Here is a 19,327-nt window from a genome sequence, read left to right on the forward strand (position 1 = left end):
ACTCGATCCTTCTCTTCTTCCCTTCCTCAGTTCCTCCCTTACTTCCTTTGACTAAATTGCGAAAGTCATCTAGGTTTTTTGCAAAGGATTTAAAGAATAAAGGAGCATGTAAATAAAAGTTCAAATTCATGCCCCTTCCCCCCCCAATCCTACCTTCAAAGACACCTATTCCCCTACACGTTTCATTTCTTTTATGGGCTCATACTATATTTATATATATATAAATTATATAATTAATAAATATATATGTTTCTGAAACTCGGAAAATGTTATTTGCAATAATAAAAAATTAGAAATACCCTTGGGTGTGTATATAGCTGTTTTTCTTTTCAGCTTCTACTTACTTTTCAATTTTCTATAATGAATGAATTTTTTTAATTTAAAAATATTTAATTAACAAAATTTCATTTCTTAATTTTAATCAAGAAAAAGGAAAAAAAAATCTTTAAGAGAAGGAATTTGAAGTTCACCTTATTCACTTACCCAGGAAGTTCCTGGACCCTATTCTCTATTGGGCAGTTGGGTTGTTTCCTGGCCTCACCCCTATAAAGGGCTAAGTAGAATGTCATGTGAAACTGGCAATAACCTATAGGTTCACTGTGTAGATGAATAGAGGAGGGTGGGTGGGTTGTTTGGAAATGACCTTTTTAATGCATCCTTGGATAATAATAGCCTTCATTTAAGGCTATTATTAAGCACTTAACACACATCAGCTCATGCAATTTATCACTAAATCCCTATAGACAGTATTATCAGCCCTATAATATATAAGAGGAAACTGAGACTCAGAGAGGCCAAATAATTTGTTTAAAATGACTTACACTGTACATAAGAGCACCTGGCAAGGGCTCCTGGGATGGTACAAATCAACACAAGAAAGAAGAAAATGAAAGAAAAAAAGATAAGATTGTTTAAAGTGTACAATTTGGTAGTTTTTAATATATTCACAAAATTGTGCAATCATCGTCACTAATTCCAGAACATTTTCATCAACTCAAAAAAGAAACCTCAATACCCATTAGTAATAATTTTCCATTCCTCTTTCCTCCCAGTCCCTGGAAACCATTAATCTACTTTCTGTCTCTATGGATTTGCTCATTCTGGGCATTTCATATAAATGGAATCATACAATATGTCACCTTTTGTGTCTGGATTCTTTTGCTTAGCATATTGTTTTCAAGCTTCAACCATTATGTAGCATGTATTGGTACTTCATTCCTGTTTTGTTTTTTTTTTAACCAAATAATATGCCATTTTATGGCTATACAATACTTTATTTATTGATCCATCAGTTGATGGACATTTGAGCTGTTTCCACTTTTTGACTATTATGAATAATGCTGCTATGAACACACATATACAAGTTTCTGTGTGGATATATGCTTTCTTTTTTCTTAGGTTTTACCAAGAAATGGAATTGCTGGGTCAAATGGTAACTCTGGTTTAACATTTTGAGGAACTGCTAAATGATTTCGCAAAGTGCTGTACCATTTTACTTTCTCATCAGCTATATATGAGGGTTCTAATTTCTCCCCTTGCTCACCAACACTTATTATTATCTATCTTTTTGATTAGAGCCAGTCTAGTGAGTGTGAAGTGGTATCTCACCTTGGTTTTTATTTGAATTTCCCTAATGATTAATGATAGTTGAACATCTTTTGTGTACTTATTGGCAATTTGTATATCTTTTTTGGAGAAATGTCTTTTCTGATCTATTGCCCAGTTTTTAAATTGGGTTATCTTTTTTATTATTGAGTTGTAAGAGTTCTTTATATATTCTGGATACAGTTCCTTTATATGAATTGTGAATAGTTTCATAGTGGGTTGTCTTCACTTTCTTAATGATACCATTTATAGCACAAAACTTCTTAATTTTGATGAATTCAATTTATCTATTTTTTTCTTTGGTGCTTGTGCTTTTGGTGTTGTATCTAAGAAACCATCACCTAATCCAAGGTCATGAAGATTTACCTGTTTGTTTTCTTCTAGGAGTTTTTAGTTTTAGATCTTACATTTAGGTTTGAGATTCATTTTGAGTTAATTTTTATATGTGGTGTGATGTCAGAGGTCATACTCCATTTTTTTGCTTGTGGATGTCCAGTTTTCCAGGCACCAATTGCTGAAAGACTATTCTTTCCTCATGAATTGTTTTGGCATCTTGATGAAAATCAACTGATCATAAATATAGGGGCTTATTTCTGGATTCTCAATTCTATTCCGTTGTTCTATATGTCTATCCTTATGCCTGAACCATACTGTCTTGAATAATGTAGATTTGTAGTAAATTTTGAAATTGGGATGTGTAAATCCCAACTTTGTGTAAATCTTCCAACTTTGTGTAAATCTTCCAACTTTTTTTTTTTTTTCCCTGGGTCTTTTGCATTTCCATATGAATTTTAGGATCAACTTGTCAATTTCTGTTTTAAAAAGGTAGCTGGGATTCCGATAGGGATTGTGTTGAATTTGTAGATGAATTTGGGGAGTATTGTCATCTTGACAAATATTAAGTCTTCCAATCCATGAACTTAATCTTTCATTTATATAGGCCTTCATTACTTTCTTTCAACTATGTTACATAGTTTCTATATGTCTTGCACGTTTGTTAAATTTATTTCTAAATACATGTTCTTTTTGCTCTATTGTAAATGGAATTGTTTTCTTAATGTCATATTTGTATTACTCATTGATAGTGTATAGAAATACAACTGATTTTGTATATTGACCTGCAACCTTGCGGAACTCATTTATTAGTTCTAATAATTTTTAGAGGATTCCTTGAGGTTTTTAATACACAAGATCATATTATCTGCAAGTAAAGATAATTTTATTTCTTCTTTTCCAATCCAGATACCTTTCATTTCTTTTTCTTGCCTACATGGCCTAGCTAGAATCTCCAGTTAACATTGAATAGGAGTGATAGCAGACATCTTTTCTTGTTCCTGATCTTAGGAAGAAAGCATTCAGTCTTTCACTATTAAGTATGATGTTAACGTTGGGTTTTTGGCAGATGATCTTTATCAGGTTGAGGAAGTCCCCTTCTATTTTTAGTTGGTTGAGTGTTTTTATATTGAAGGGTGTTGGATTTTGTCACATGCTTTTTCTGTGTCTTTTGGGATGATTAACAGAAAGGTATTTGTCCTTTATTGTATTGATATGGCATATTATATTAATTGATTTTTATTTATTAAATCCACTGTGCTTTTCTGGGATAAATCTCTCTTGGTTAAGCCATAAAATCATTTTTATTTGTTGCAGGATTAAGTCTGCTAGCATTTTATTGAGGAATTTTGCATCTATTTGTAAGGAATATTGATCTTTAGTTTTTATTTCCTGTGATATCTTTGCCTGGTGGGTATCAGGATAATACTGGTCTCATAGAATGAATTGGGAACTATTTCCTCCTCTTGTATTTTTTGCAAGAGTTTGAGAAGGAGTGGCGTGAATTCTTCTTTAAACATTTGGTAGAATTTGCCTGTGAAGCCAACTGGGCCTGGGCTTTTGGGGTCAAGTTTTTTTTGATGACTAATTCAATCTCTTTATTGTTATAGTTTGGTTTTGATTTTTTATTTCTTCTTGAGTCAATTTCAGTATTTCGTATCTTTCTAAAAACTTGCTTATTTCATCTAGTTTATCTAATTTGTTGGCATACAATTGTCCATAGTATTCTTTTATAATCCTTTTTATTTCTGTAAGATATCCCCTCATTTATCCTCATTTTAGTAATTGAAGCCTTCTCTTTTCCCCTTGATCAGTTAGCTAAAGGTTTGTTGATTTTGTTAATAATTTCTAAGAATGAATTTGGTTTTGTTGATTTTCTCTATTTTTCTATTCTCTATTTCATTTATTTCTGCTCTAGCTTTTATTATTTCCTTTATTCTGATTGCTTTGGGCTTAGTTTTTCTTTTTTTTATTCTTAAGATAAAAGGTTAGTGTGCCAGTTTGATACTATTATGGACCCCAGAAGAACTATGATCTTTTAATTTAATCTTGCTGGGTGGAACCTTTTGATTGAGTGTTTCCATGGAGATGTGACTTACCCAACTGTGGATGAGAACTTCGATTAAACTATTTCCATAGAGATGTGCCCCCACCCATTCCAGGTGGGTCTGGATTAGTTCACTGGAGTACTTAAGAGAGCTCAAGAGCCAACACAGACACTGATGGTTGGAGATGCTTGGTAATGCAGACAGAAGGATGTTTGGAGATGCTAAGCCCAGAGTTTGCCCCAGAGAAGGCAAGATAGGACTACCAGATGCTTCGAGAGAAATGCCTCAGGAGAACCACGCAGAGAGCTGAGAGAAACTGAGAGAGACAGAAAGCCAGAGACATTTTGGAGAAAGTCATTTTGAAACACAACCCAGGAGCAAATGACCAGGCCTTTCTTCTGTGAAGGTATCATCTTGTTGATGCCTTAGTTTGGACACCTTTATGGCCTTAGGACTGTGCATTTGTAGCCAAATAAACCCACTTGATAAAAGCCAATCCATTTCTGGTATTTTGCATAATGGCAGCTTAAGCAAACTGAAACAGATTTTGGTACCAGAGACATGGGGTGCTGCTGAGTTTGCAAATACCAGATATGTTGGAACAGCTTTTTAAATGGATAAGGGGACGATTCTGAAAGAATTGTGAGGAACTTGATAGAAAAGGTCTAGACTGCTTTGAAGAGACTGATGGTAGAAATATGGACTCTAAAGACACTTCCAATGAGGGCTTGAACAGAAATGATGAATGTGTCGTTACAGACTGGAAGAAAGGAGATCCTTATTTTAAAGGGGCAGAGAATTTGGCAAAATTGAGTCCTAGTGTCAGATGGAAGGCAGAATTTGAAAGCAATGAGCTGGGATACTTATCTGAGGAGATCTCCAAACTAAATGTCAAAAAAGCAGCCTGGCTTCTCCTTGCAGCTTATAGTAAAATGCGAGAGGAGAGAAATAAGCTGAGAACTGGACTCTTGGGTACAAAGAAACCAGAAATTGATGGTCTGGAAAACTCTGGGCTTCCAGAAAGTGAAACCCTGGAGGCTACAGCTCCATGTGAAGATTTAACGAAACCTGGAACCAGCCAGCCATTTCAGTACAAGCCAGGGTTGGAGATGGAGTTATCCAGAAAGGATCTGTGGAAAGTCCTATTGTCTGATGGTTTTGACCACTGTATACTGCATGCCAAGTCAACACATTTTTGCGAGATCTGTATAAATGGAACCACTGCCAGTCTGAACTAAAAGGGACAGTAAAGGGACAGATTGAAGGAAAAATTTCTTCAGAGAAGGCAGAACCATGGAAGTCAAGGTCTAGAGCCAAGAAATCTCAGGCCAGGAGAGCTGACCTACCCATGCACTTGGAAAGGGTGAGTTGCCCTGGAGGCAGAGTGTGGGCCTCTCTCCCACGCTCAGGAAGAGTGCTGCCACCCCAGGCCTCAGAGAGGGTGGAGCACATTCCCCAGGGATTGGGGAGAGCTGGGCCACCATCCCACTGTTCACAGAGGGTAGAGCCTTTGCCCTGGAGATGCAGAGTCCGGGTAGCATCCCGATGCCTAAGGAGGGTGGGGCTGAGAAGAAGGTGGTCTCCCCATTGTGTGGATATGTTGGAGCAATCACCCCAGCATTTGGAGAGCAAGGCTGCTGCATGAGCCTTTGGAAAGTGTGGGACTGCCGCTCTCTCAAGCCCCGAGGATAAAATGTCATTCTATAAATGACTCTCAAACTTTTAAATCTAATGGAGTTTGCCCTGCTGGTTTTTGGAACTGTTTTGGTCCCATGAACCCTGTTTTCTTTTCAATTTCTCCCTATGGCAATGGGAACGTTTATCCTATGACTGTTGCTCCTTTGTATATTGGAAGCAGATAACTTGTTCTGAAGTTTCACAGGTCCACAGCCAGAGAAGAATGTTGCCTGAGGACAAACCACACCTGTAACTGATTTTGTTAAGACTTTGTACTTATCTATACTGTGATGGAATGAATGTATTTTTGCATTTGGAAAGAACATGTCTTTCTGGGGTCCAGGGGGTGGAATGTGCTGGTTTGAAACTGTTATGGACCCCATAAGAGCCATGATCTTTTAAACTAATCTTGTTGGGTGGAACCTTTTGATTGAGTGTTTCCGTGGAGATGTGACTCACCTAACTGTGGGGGAGAACTTCGATTAAATTATTTCCATGGAGATGTGCCCCCGCCCATTCCAGGTGGGTCTTGATTTGTCCACTGGAGTATTTGAGAGCTCAAGAGCCAACACAGATGCTGACATTTTGAGATGCTTGGTAATGCAGACAGAAGGATGTTTGGAGATGCTAAGCCCAGAGTTTGCCTCAGAGAAGGTAAGATAGGACTACCAGATGCTTCGAGAGAAATGCCTCAGGAGAACCACACAGAGAGCTGGGAGAAACTGAGAGAGACAGAAGGGCAGAGACATTTTGGAGAAAGTCATTTTGAAACACAACCCAGGAGCAAATGACCAGGCCTTTCTTCTGTGAAGGTATCATCTTGTTGATGCCTTAGTTTGGACACTTTTGTGGCCTTGGAACTGTAAATTTGTAAACTAATAAGCCTGCTTTATAAAAGCCAATCCATTTCTGGTATTTTGCATAGCAGCAGTTCTAGCAAACCAAAACAGTTAGGTTATATTGATTTGAGGTCTTCTGTTTTAATACAGGTGTTTACAGCTAAAGATTTCTCTCTATTGCTTTATCTTCTCATAAGATGTATTATGTTTTCTTTCTTTCTTTCGCTAATCTCAGTGTTTCTAATTTCCATTGTGAATTCTTTGACTCATTGGTTATTTAGGAGTGTGTTGTTTAATTTCCATATGTTTGTAAATTTCCCAAACTTACTCCTGTCACTGATTTCTACTATCATTCCATTGCTATACATCTTTTAAAAATCACTTTCCTGAGGGGTTTTATCCTGGTAGCTTTTATTGGCTGTTATTTCGATACTGGAACAGGAGGGTTCAGGTTGAGTGTCCCCCGAGAAAAGAGAAAATGTGTGAACTTTCCTCATCATCACACAGTTGTCTAACTGAAACAGCAAATGACTCTTGGGCTGCAGCATCAGGGTGACAGTCCGGATCTTCTTCTGGAGGACCCTGTAGGAAGCTAAGCTGCTCAGGTCACATGTGAGCGATTTCCCCCTTCCCTAGAACAGGAGTATGTAGACTTCATTATACTCTGCTTTCATGGGCCATTACATTTTTTTTGCCTGATCCTTGATGTTTTCCCATCACGTCTTCTGCAGTTTGAAATCTCACGGTGAACACTTGGTTGAGAGTGGGCAAGTACTTGCCAGCAGGTACATTGCTTGCATGCAATAATCCACACATCATTTTTTTTTTTTTTTTTTTTTTTTTACATTTAAGCACATATTTGTAGGCTCTTGGACAATTCTGAGCCTTATTTGGTAGGTTTTATACTTTCTTGTTTTGCATTTTCCCCTATGTTTCTTCCGGCGGTAGCAATCCGAGTCCCATCAGGGTTCCGGGAGTCGCGGAGAGATGGCTGCCAAGTCCCCTGCCGCAGAGCAGGAGTTACTTGGGGTCTGTCCCGGGCCCCAAGCTCCGCTAGGAGGTTCGCCAGGCCGGTTCAAAGCCCCCAGACGCTCAGTCCTGCCTGTCACCGGGGTTCGTGGGACTCTCCCGACGCTCAGTCCTGCCTGTCACCGGGGTTCGTGGGACTCTCCCGACGCTCAGTCCTGCCTCTCACTGGGGTCTGTGGGACTTCCTGCCCGCACACCCCACCCGGCCGTGGCCTGGCTCAGGCCCAGGTAGCTCCTCCCTGCAGCTGCAGCACGTCGGAGAGCGGCGCACGGGCGGCTGCACCGCAGGAGCACTGGAGGGGCCGGGCCTCGGCTCCCACCGCGGGGCGGATTCTGGAGCGCCCGGTCTTGGGCGCCGACTGCATTTTCCGACCGCAGGCCACAAAATCTGAACCTAGCAATTTTTGTTTTGTTTTATATTTTTAAAATGTATTTATTTTGTTCTTTATGTGCGGGAATTCTTTGGAGCGTTGAGTAAATGTAGGATTTTTCCAGAGAGGATTTGTATTTGCCTCTGTCAGGTTCCTGGGGACAAGATGAGTTTGGGACCATTTTAATTTCTAAATCTGAGATTCTTCGGACCCTGGGTAGTTCGAATTTGAGCTGTTGAACCACATGAAGGGCAGCCTGCGTTACAGTTTCTTAGTGCCAGGGCCAAGATTTTGGGCCAGCAATTTTTCCGCGACCCTCCTACCTCCTCGCCCCAGGCGGTGTATGTGTGTGTATGTGGGGAGGGCGGAGGGTGTTCACATCGAAATCATTTTCAGTTCACCCTTCCGCAGCGAGGTCCTATTCAACTCCCCCTGCAATCCCAATCCCCGCTTCTCCGCGCATTTGAGTGGCCCGTAGACTTTGTTTCCTGTCCCACTGAACGGCAAAGCCATGAAAATTGAAGCTCAAGGTTACCAAGTGTCAAAAAAGGCAGACAAAATGTGATTTAAATATTCCTCTTATGTATTTGAAATTTTGCTTCCACTTATTTATTTTTTTGGCTTCTCAGTAAACTTTATTTTTTCCTTAGTGCATTTTAAAACGTTTTAATTGTATCTGTCATTATAAGTCAGTCTCAGAGTGTTTAGTGCTGGTTGCATTTGGTTGTCATATCTCTTTAGGCTTCTTTTCTCTGGAATAGTTCTTCAGTCTTTCTTTGACTTTCTTGACCTTGGCAATGTTGGAGATTACAGTTGTTTTTGTTTTTTTTGTTGTTGTTGTTGTTTGTTTGTTTTAAGAATGTGGCTCAATTTGGGTTTATCTGCTGTTTCCTAATGACCAGATTCAGTAATTATGTATCTTTGGCAGGAATATCACAGAAGTTATGCTGTGTTCTTCTCAGTGCTCCCATCAGGAGGCTCGTAACTTTGATTTCTCTAATTACTGGTGGTTAACTGATTAAGGTGGCTTCTGCCAAGTTTCTCCCCTTTGTAATTAATAAGTATTTTGTGGGGATGTACTTTGAGACCATGTAAATATTCCATTCCTCATCAAACTTTTACCAACTAGTTTTGACATTTTGTGGTTCATCATTACTACACTGGTGGCCAAATGGTGGTTTTTCTAATTCTACATTTAGGAAAACCTCTGTTCTCCCATTTATTTATTTACTTTTATCAATGTGGACTCCCAGATTTTCATCTTATTAATGGGCTATTATAATTTGTTCATTCATTCATTCATTCATTCATTCATTCAAATGGTCCCAAATTTGTCCAATGGGAACCCTTCAAACTGGCTCCTATATCCTTTTGATGTCTCCATCATTCTTTGAATACTCCCGTACTTTCCGACACAACAAGATGTTCCCAGATCATTTTGCACTTTCCCTGCCCTAATGGAACCAGCCATTTCTCCAGGGAGCTCTTGTTCCTTCTGGTGGAGAATGGTATTTAGAATCCAAAATCTGGGAACCCTTCAGATAAGTTTTACTTGTAGCACTTCTGCTCTTCATGGGACTTAGAAACGATTCCAGTAGGCATCCCACCTCCAAACTAAGGATTTATTTCCAGAGCAAGCCTACTGTTCCTGAACCTGGGGGAGAAAAGAGGGGAGAAGGGGGCTCCTTGATTCCTTATGGGCCTCTCCCAGCAACCCAGAGAGACATGGATGCAGCTGAACCTCTCCAGTGGATACACTTTGGGCACAATTTGGGTTTCCAAATACAGAAAGCATCTCCATACACTTGGAAAAAGTATTGGAACCTGAGACTTTGTTATCTTAAGAGGTAGAACTGAAAGAATATACACCTAAGCACAACTTCTCATTTAATATCTAGTTTGGTTAAAAAGATGTAAATAAATTTACCCCAATCTGTATCAGGGTACAGAAAACATATATGTGCACACAGCAATGCAGTTTAATGGCAAGACCATAACCATGAATTCAGCCAGAAGTGGATTAGAATCCCTGAACTGCTACATATAAACCCAGTGACCTGGGTGAACTTGATCTCTGTGAGCATCTGTTTTCTTGTCTGTAAATGAGGATAATAATACCCACTAATCAGTATTTTTCAGGGCATTGTAGAGATTTGTCAAGAGACAGGGACACCATCTGGCATTTAGCAGGCAGTCAGTAACACCATGCCTCTCTAATGTCACAGCATTCCATCAATCCAGGGGTTAGCAGCTTCATCGCAGTCCTTTGGAACCTAGTGGACTTTGCCCATGAAAGTTGGCTAGCAGAGGCTATGGATCAAGTGGTTACCTGCTATCAGCAATTTATGGACTACAAAATTGTTTTTTCATTAGCAATTTATATCTATTTTTAAATACTGTTTCTTCTTTCCAGTGAACCTGCAACATTTCAGAAATACCACCAAGTGAGTCTGCTTGCAAGATTTAACCAAGATCTGGATAAAGTGGCAGCAATTTCCTTGGTGTTCTCTACAGGAGCTATAACAGGCCCAAAGTACAAGCTCAGGATTCTCCGAATGAAGTTAAGGTCACTAGTCCATCCAGAGAGGTGAGCAGTAGGCAGGGTTTGATAAGCTCCTGTTTTTCAAAGATATTGTTGGATACTGTCTAACCTATTTGGCCTGAAAATTTAACAGAACTCCATCAATCACTATAAAGGAAGTGGTTTTATAAAAACAAGTAGCCCAGTCAGTAATCTATGAAAATTATACTTGTATATGCTTAAAGATAAATGGCCCAGTAATACAAGAAAATAATGTCGCTATTGCTTGCTCCCTAATTACTCACACTTTTTACAAGTTGATAATTTGTTGTACAAAAGAAAGTCTCATTTTATTAGGTAAACAGAGGCTAGTATAAAAAAAGTACAGAAAAACTGAAATATTTTATTCCATTGACATAGTATAAAATAACTGAATCAATGTTAAATATATTAAATTTGATAACTGTACTGAGAAGATCCTTGTTCTTAGGAAATAAACACTTAAATAATAAGGGGTAAACAGTTTTCTATCTTAAGGATATAATTCAGTTTACTAGAATGTGGGATTTTAATTCTCAAATGGTTCTGAAAAAATAATGTGTGTGGGGGGGTGGTTAAAAGTACAGAGCTGTGTTGTATGTATGTTTTGTGACAAATTCCACTTGACAATGCAGTTTATAATCTATGAACAGAGTCAGGAAGTGATGTAAGGAGTTAGTACTTTATGTTTATGAAATTTGTTTTTCTTGAAAGTTTAGGATACCCTAAAATATTTAATAATACAAGTTTCTTTTAAGAGGATAGTCATTACATCTCTAGACTGTGGGACTTATTTTTTTCATGATTATCAAGAGAATACATGTCATTTTATAAAACTGGAAGGTATAGAAAGTGTTAAATATTACCGATAATATTCTTCAGAGGCAACCACTGTATGTATTTGGTTAGTTCTTTCTAGTCTTCTTTCTATTATACTTTATTTAAAAACTTAGTTGAAGTTGTGAGGTAAATAAAAGTTTAAATCTTGCTTTTTTGTTGTTGTTTTGCTTATTTACCATAAGCATTTTCCTATATCATGACAAATAATTGCTAAATAATTTTCTATCCTAAGGATATAATACAATTTACTACAGTGTGGTATTTTTATCATTTTATTGATAAGAATATTTTTTCTTATTTTCACAGGCCCCAGTTGTGTCGGTATGATCTTGTACTGAAGGAAAATGTGGAAACAGTCTTTCAACCTATTCTTTGCCCAAAGTTGCTAATGTGACTTGTCAGAATACCAGCACACCAGGAACATCAAGGAAGCTACGATGACAGGCTTTTTCAAAGCTTCACCTCACTTTTTTCTTACGGCACAAAAAGTACAGGAAAGCCAAGGATTTTTTCACTACTGTCCTATGGATGTCACATTACAAAACATCAAATGGCCTTGTGATTATAAAATCATCCTGGGAAGGGAGCAACTAACTAGGGCAAGTCAGAAATTGCCAGGCTCCTGAAGGCACAGAGCTTTGTTCAGCTACATCCTGAGGCCTCGTTTGTTCTGGTCTGTCGATCCCGCTGCTCATCACAGGGGCTCTTCTGCTCACTGCAGCTGCGGGGCAGGTGTCTTAGAGGGAAGGACTAGCTGGAGCCTACACTTTGGACTCGACTCCACATTCCCTGTGCCAAATTCCTCCAGGTCCCGCATGCAGGAGAGAAAGGAAACTGACCTACCTCCCAGAGCTGTTGGGTTCAAGAAGCGAGTCTGTGAAGGGTTCTTTGAAACCCCGTGAGTGCCGCATCTGTGAAATGTCTGATAAATGTGAATATGCTTTTATTTATTTTGATATAGCTTTTCTAATAGGCAATGAGAAGGCTTCTCCTTATCAACACCAGCTTCTCTCCCAGGCCATGCTCTGGGAAGGCCAGAAAGTTGCACCCCTGGCTTCCTGCCTCTCTAAAGTCGTGCTGGTGCCACGAGGAGGTGGGGATGGTGGGGATGGAAAGGAGGCAGCTGTTGGCACTAGATAGTAAGTGGATGAGGGCGGAAGGGCAGAGGAAGCAGTGGAGCAGCCTTACAGAAGAGTGACAAAAAAAGGACTGAGAGGCAGGAGAGAAAAAGCAGAGCTTATTTTTCACTTAAGATGGAGAAAGAATCACTTTACAGGCAAACCTCATTTTAAGAAATCCTTTAAAAACATTTTTCCTTATTACCAATGTAATCCATGATTATTGAATGAAATTTTTAAAATGTATAGATGCAAAACAAAAAAGTACCATATGTAATCCTACCTGTTGGAGGTAATTAGCATTTTTGAAAGTCGTGGAGTAATTTGCTTTGCTAATGTGAATTCAAAGCATAGACCAACTTGCTCTCGGAGAATCTGAAGCCTCCAGTTTCAGGAAGCCTCAGCCTTCCCCAGAAGTAGGTGTGATCTGTACAACTGGAATGACAAGAGCAGCTGAGCCAAGAGGCCCTGGAGGGCCAAGGCCAGAGGAACGCGTTCATCCGTCCCACAGCTGTGGCCACTGCAGGATGGTTCCTGAGATTCCTGAGTGCCATGGATCTCCTCATCTGAGTGACTCCTCTACTGCTTTCTGTGAGAACAGCCCTTAATTTACAGAAATTAATATACTTATTAAATTTATATTAATACATTTAACAGTATGTAATTAAAATTTATATACTCTATGTTACAAAGTATTTTAATCTGTAATACATTCTTGTGTGGCACATCCTCTTATAGATTTACCCACGTATTAAGTACAGAGTCTATTTCACATAAGTAGGGGATGTCTACAGCGAATGACCAAACCCAGAATGGAATAAGGCTCAGCGATGCTCCTGCCCGCTTGGACGTCATATCACCCTTCCCCCCTTCTTCCCGAGTTTCCTCAGCAATTGTGGAGAGAGAGATCAATGTGCTGATAGGACCTGATTTCTTTTTAGCATTTTACTGGCCCTGTATTTTGATTAGCACAACAGTAATTTCTTTGCTCTTTCCTTTGCCTGTTGAGCAGAGGGTCACAACAATGGCAAGAAAATACCAGGAATAGCATCATTATCAACTGATAAACTCCTTGGGCCAGTGAGTCTTTCTCAATATCTTCTCTTGGTTCCTCTTGTCATAGTACCTGGCTCACTGTGCCCCCCAGATAAATTTCTATGGAATGGGTGGATGGATAGATGGATGAAAGAATAAACAAAGCAAGGATGAAGAAGAAGGGGAGGAGAGGAAGGAAGGAAAGGAGGGAGGGAGGGACGCAGGCAGGCAGGAAGTTAGTTCACTTGAGTGCAGATGAATATCAAGTGAGTTTCATATAACAGTGATCAGGAGAAATGAAGGTAGTTACAGGTGTGGCCACTGTCTTTTCAGAATCTTTCCCCCAAGGCCCTTGAAGCTTTTGGCTCTGTCTTCTTATCCTTGATTTTACTCCCTTCTTTTGGTCAGTACATCTCCCTGCATCCCAAATGCAAAATGTAATTAAATTTTACTACCTTCTTCCATCTCCTCTTCACCTGTTTACTCCTCATTCTTTGCCTCTTCAGGGGAGCCTTCTTGGACCTTGTTTCCCCACACAGCACTTTTTTTTAAAGTTGTAATTTTCTTTTACATTTAGTTCTGTGACTATTTCATTAATTTGTATGTCTTCTTGACTAGACTGCCAGCTCTGTGAGGCAGGGGCTGTGCACCTAGTATGGTGCCTAGCAGACAGTCCTGAACATAAGACATATTTACTGAATGAAAGTCTCCAGTATCTTCTGAGCTCTGTGGAACCACATTTGGTTGTAAACAAAGACATCCTCCCTCCCCCAAGTCCAATTCCATGAGGGCACCTACCTTCTCTCCCTTGCTGGGAAGAGTCTCCCCCAGACTTCTTCATTCCTAATGTCTTCATTCATCTCTGGAGGTCAATTCCCCATTTCCTAGGCTTCCTGGAAAAAAAGAGAGGTTGGCCCTTTTTTTCCCCACTCCTTATTGCATCTTCTAGATAGTCCCAACACCATTCCCCAGCAACCATGTCTAACCTGGAGATTTTACCCTCCTCCCATTTTAGCACCACTGCTAAAACCCTCCAGGACCCTCTCACATTACTGGACAACTCCAAGCCGTGGTTCAAAGTCCTCTCTCATGCTTTTCCACAGTTCTTCCTTCCACCACCTCCTTCACCAACGATGTTGTACATGCTTCCATTACTGTTTTTATTATACCATATTATAGTTTATATTATAATATTATAATATATTATATTACAAGTCTGTGTGCTCCACAACAGCAGGTGCTGTTTTCTTATCTTTGCCTCACTAGCAGCTAGTACAATGCTGGGCACGAAGCAGGTGCTCAATTGATGCCTGTTGAACACAATGGAATGGACCTCATCCTTAGGGACTCTTAGGGACTTGAGGGAGTTATCTCCACTCTGATTCAGACATCAACACACGTAACTGTTATTTCCAAAATCCTGACCTTAGAACTTCTTACCCTTGGACATCTGCCCTATGCTCTCATTCCTGTACAACCCTATCTTAGCCAAGGAGACTTTGCATTCCAGAAACAGAAACCCAAACTTTATGAGAGAGCTTATTGAGGGATAGAGAGAAGACTTATGGAAACCCAAGAAGAGATGAGCCATCAGAACTCAGGAAGGGCAGGGATGGGGCAGCCCTAGAGCCTTCAGCAACAAGAGTTCATGGACCTTCATTAACCTTAGTGCTCTGCCATGAATCTCTTCAGCTCAGCTCAGCTCCCTCCACAGGGCTGCTTCATTGGGTCCTCAGCCACTCACTGACTCAGCCACTAGGTGGCTCAATTCCAAAGTCTCAGGAGAGAACCAGCCCTTGGATCCTCTTCTTGGGTTAGGTGTCCATCCTATTCCCTTCAGTTAGGGTTGAGATGGGGTAGGGAAGCAAAATCATACGGTCCTCAGAGCTACTCCTTTCATTTGCTCTGGGCAAGTCCAACTGAGCCAGAAGAGAAGGTTGAGCACTATTGACAAAGAGCAATAGCGAAGTCTGGCTAATTTGCCCTCTGCTTCTTCTTCAGTCCCCCTTTTCTAAGCCATGGACACCTTCCTGTTTCCCTGTCCAGTGTGTGCACCAGTAGGGGGTTGTTGTTGCCTTCTGCCAGGCTGCATAGGCAAGTGCCATAAATGAGTGGATTCAGTGCTGGTTGTGCAGCCTGCGGGAGATGTGTTGGCTGGTTAGTTGGCTCTGTAGGTGTTGGGTTTGGTGCCAGGAGGGTTGTAGAGACTGAGATCAGGGTGGAAGTGGTTGGGGGTGGGGAGCACAGTCCAGGACTTCTTCCCCAAGCAGACAAGGTGAGCACGAACAATCAGAACAGGAGTCCAGGGAGCAGATCAGGCAGATGTTTGGTAATAGGTCTGCGGGAAATCAGGTTGTATCTACTGAAAGGGCTCTATCAAAGGTCCCTTACTGCCAAGTGTTAGCCAAATCCCATGACCCTCAGGTCCTCCTGCTGGATTTCTCCATGGATTTTGATACTGTTCACTGGTTGCTTTTGGAACCACCTCTCTTGGGCTCTCAAGACACTTTGTTCTCCTTTTTCTCATCCCACAACTCTGTTTTGGCCATCTTGTTCTCCTTCATTGGTTCCACTATTTCCTCATCAGGTTTCTGACCTTGGTCTTCTCTCTCAAAAAGACAGTGGAGAGTAAGAGATGAGGCTTCAGTGGTTGCTAGGTGTGACCTCTGTTGACTGACTTAGCTCCTCCCAAAGCTGTTTCCAGAATTATAAAATGGAGACTAAGAGTCCCTACTTCTTGGGTCTGTTAAAATGGATTAAATAAAATCATGCATATAAAATGCTAACTATGGGTCTGGAGTGCCAGCTGCTGTTACTTTCTCTCTCATGGCCTCCCTAGGAGACCTTTCCCTATCCCCTAGTTTTAACTGTCTCCTCTAGACAGATGACCTCCAAATCTATATGTTCAATCTGAGCTGCTTGTTGAGAGACAGTGTGGACCTGAGGAAAAAGCATGGGCTCAGGAAACAGCAGACATGGTCTTGAGTCCTGCTCAGTATCCACAGCTGTGGACTTTGAGCAAGTGACTTCATCTGAACACCTGTTCAGCCACCCATCAATAAGTTAGACAATGATACTTGTTTCACTGGAGTGGAGTAAACTTTGCCATGTCTAATTCCTCCATGGCACTTTGCACTGTAATTATCTGCTTTATTTCTTTACCTGTTTATTATAGCTCTCTCCAGGCTTTTCCCCAACCAAAGGGAGAGTAAGGTCCTTGAGATCAGAGGCCTGACTTTCCTGTTCACTATTCTATTCAGAGTCCCAGCATAGGCTCAGTAATGTTAGTTCTTCATCGGCTCTCTCTCCTCCTATATTCCTTTGGCATCTCGAAGTCAACATGTACCAAACCAACCAACTAATCATTTTCTTCACTAATCCTGACCCATCAATTTAACAAGCATTTATTAGGTGCTAATTAGAAGCCAAGCACAGGGTTAAGGGTTGGAAAAGACAGGCAGATAGATGAGGCATTCTCTCAGTTATGGAAATGTTCACTATCTACTGGAGAGACAGATGACGACCCTGGATCAGAGTATTTGCAATAACAGGAACGCAGACAGTCCTCGGGAAGCACCAAGCAGGGACAGCTGTTCTCACTCTGGGAGCTGGAGAAGGCTTTTCAGAGGAGGTGACAATGGGCCTGAGTGTTTACAGGAGAATGAGAATTTGCCAGGCAGAGAAGATTGCCAGATGGAGGGAAGTGTGTTGTCAGAAGCATGAACCAACACAGTGTGTTCAGGTTCCAGCCACAGCTGGAATGGAGGGTTTGAAGAGAGAAAATGAGAAAGGAAAGTTGAGATCATTTTCCCCCATTAAAAAAAAAAATGGATTATTTCGAACATATACAGAAAGAGAAAATGCTATAAAATCTACCTCCATGTACCTATATCCATAACTACTTAACCCTTGTCCCATTATTTTTTTTCAGTTCAGTTTTACTGAGATATAGTCATATACCATACAATCATCCAGTGTACAATCAGTTGTTCACAGTACCATCATATAGTTGTACATTCATCACCAAAATCAATTTTTTGAATATTTTCATTACTCCAAAAAAATTAAAATAAGAATAAAAATACAAGTAAAGAAGAACACCCAAAACATCCCATTCCCCCATCCCCCCTATTCATTTAATTTTTGTTCCCATTTTTTGACTTATTTGTCCATATACTGGATAAAGGGAGTGTGAGCCACAAGGTTTTCACAAGCACACAGTCACAGCATGTGTCATATCAGTGGGATTGAGAAAGTCTTCCTGACCAAAAGGGGGAAGAGAAATGAAACAAAATAAAGTTTCAGTGGCTGAGATTCCAAGTGAAGTCGAGAGGTCACTTTGGTGGGCATTCTTACGCACTATATAGATAACCCATTTTAGGTTTTAATGCATTGGAATAGCTAAAAGTAAATACTTGAAACTATCAAACTGCAGTAGCCTTGACTCTTGAAGACGATTGTACAGCAAGGTAGTTTACAAGGGCTGACAGTGTGATTGTGAAAACCTTGTGGATCACACTCCCTTTATCCAGTGTATGGATGGAGGAGTAGAAAAATGGGGACAAAAACTAAATGAAAAATAGGATGGGAGTGGGCAAGGGATGATTTGGGTGTTATTTTTTACTTTTATTTTTTATTCCTATTTTTACTTTCTCTGGTATAAGGGAACTGTTCAAACAATAGATTGGGGTGACAAATGCACCACTATATGATGGCACTGTGAACAGTTGATTATATACCACGGATGACTGTATAATGTGTAACTATATCTCAGTAAAACTGATTTTTTTATAAAAAGGACTCATAGTATACTCTAACACTGTCCTGCAACTTATTTTTTTAATCCTAGTCATCCATGTGGTCATTGCATCATATCAGAATTTACAGTGTTGCTTCCCTCTTACTATCACAAACAAAGCTGACAGAATACCCTTGAACATACATCTTTGCTACATGTGGGCGTATCTGTAAGTTGAGTTCCCAGACATAGAATCTTGTACACTTCTAATTCTGACCACTGCTCCCTATTTGGTCAACAAGGCACTCTGAGTGATACAACAAGGATGCATTCTCTCTGGTGTCCAGGCTTGTGACACACTGGAGTCCTCTCTGTCCCTTCCTCCATTAAAGTCATGTGTCCTACTAACTCAACTCCCCCCAACCTGTTTGTCTTCCTCCTCCATTCTACTGCTATAGTCCTGGCTCAGACCTGCTTCTGTTCTTTTAATGCAATTTTATTGAGACATATTTACACACCATATAATCTATCCAAAGTATACAACCAGTGGCTCACAGTATCATCATATAGTTGTGCATTCATCGCCACAATCAATTTTAGAACATTTTCATTACTACAAAATAAAGAAAAAAATAAAAATAAAAAAAGAACACCCAAAACATCCCATACCCCTTATCCTCTCAGTATTATTTATTTATATATTTGCCTTTATTTTATTACTCATCTGCCCATACACTGGATAAAGGGAGTGTCAGTCAAAAGGTTTTCACAATCACACAGTCACATGATAAAAGCTATATAGTTATACTGTCATCACCAAGAATCAAGTCTACTAGATTACAGTTCAACAGATTCAGGCATTTTCTTCTAGTTATTCTAATACACCAGAAATTAAAAAGGAATATCTAAATAATGCATAAGAATAACCTCCAAAATGAGCTCTTGACTCTATTTGAAATCTCTTAGCCACTGAAACTTTATTTTGTGTCATTTCTTTTCCCCCTTTTGGTCAAGAAGGCATTTCAAACCCACAGTGCCAAGGCCAGGCTCATCCCTTGGAGTCATGTCCCATGTTGGGGGTAGGGAGGAAGGGTAGTCAGTTTACTTGCAGAGTTGGCTGAGAGAGAGAGAGAGA

At 40.1% G+C, this 19,327-nt stretch overlaps 1 protein-coding gene across 1 annotated transcript in view; it reads left to right on the forward strand.

Annotated features, from left to right (window-relative positions):
* The window catches only part of LIPH (lipase H), a 50,644-nt gene extending 37,627 nt beyond the window's left edge, over nt 1–13,017 (forward strand). Inside the window, exons 9-10 of the mRNA XM_037839034.1 lie at nt 10,315–10,488; nt 11,608–13,017. Coding sequence (XP_037694962.1) covers nt 10,315–10,488; nt 11,608–11,695 — 262 coding nt within the window. The 3' untranslated portion in view covers nt 11,696–13,017. The remainder of the gene's footprint in view (nt 1–10,314; nt 10,489–11,607) is intronic.
* The last annotated feature ends 6,310 nt before the right edge of the window (nt 13,018–19,327 follow it).

This window comes from Choloepus didactylus, chromosome 1 (genome assembly GCF_015220235.1).
Source record: "Choloepus didactylus isolate mChoDid1 chromosome 1, mChoDid1.pri, whole genome shotgun sequence".
Classification (NCBI taxonomy): domain Eukaryota; kingdom Metazoa; phylum Chordata; class Mammalia; order Pilosa; family Megalonychidae; genus Choloepus; species Choloepus didactylus.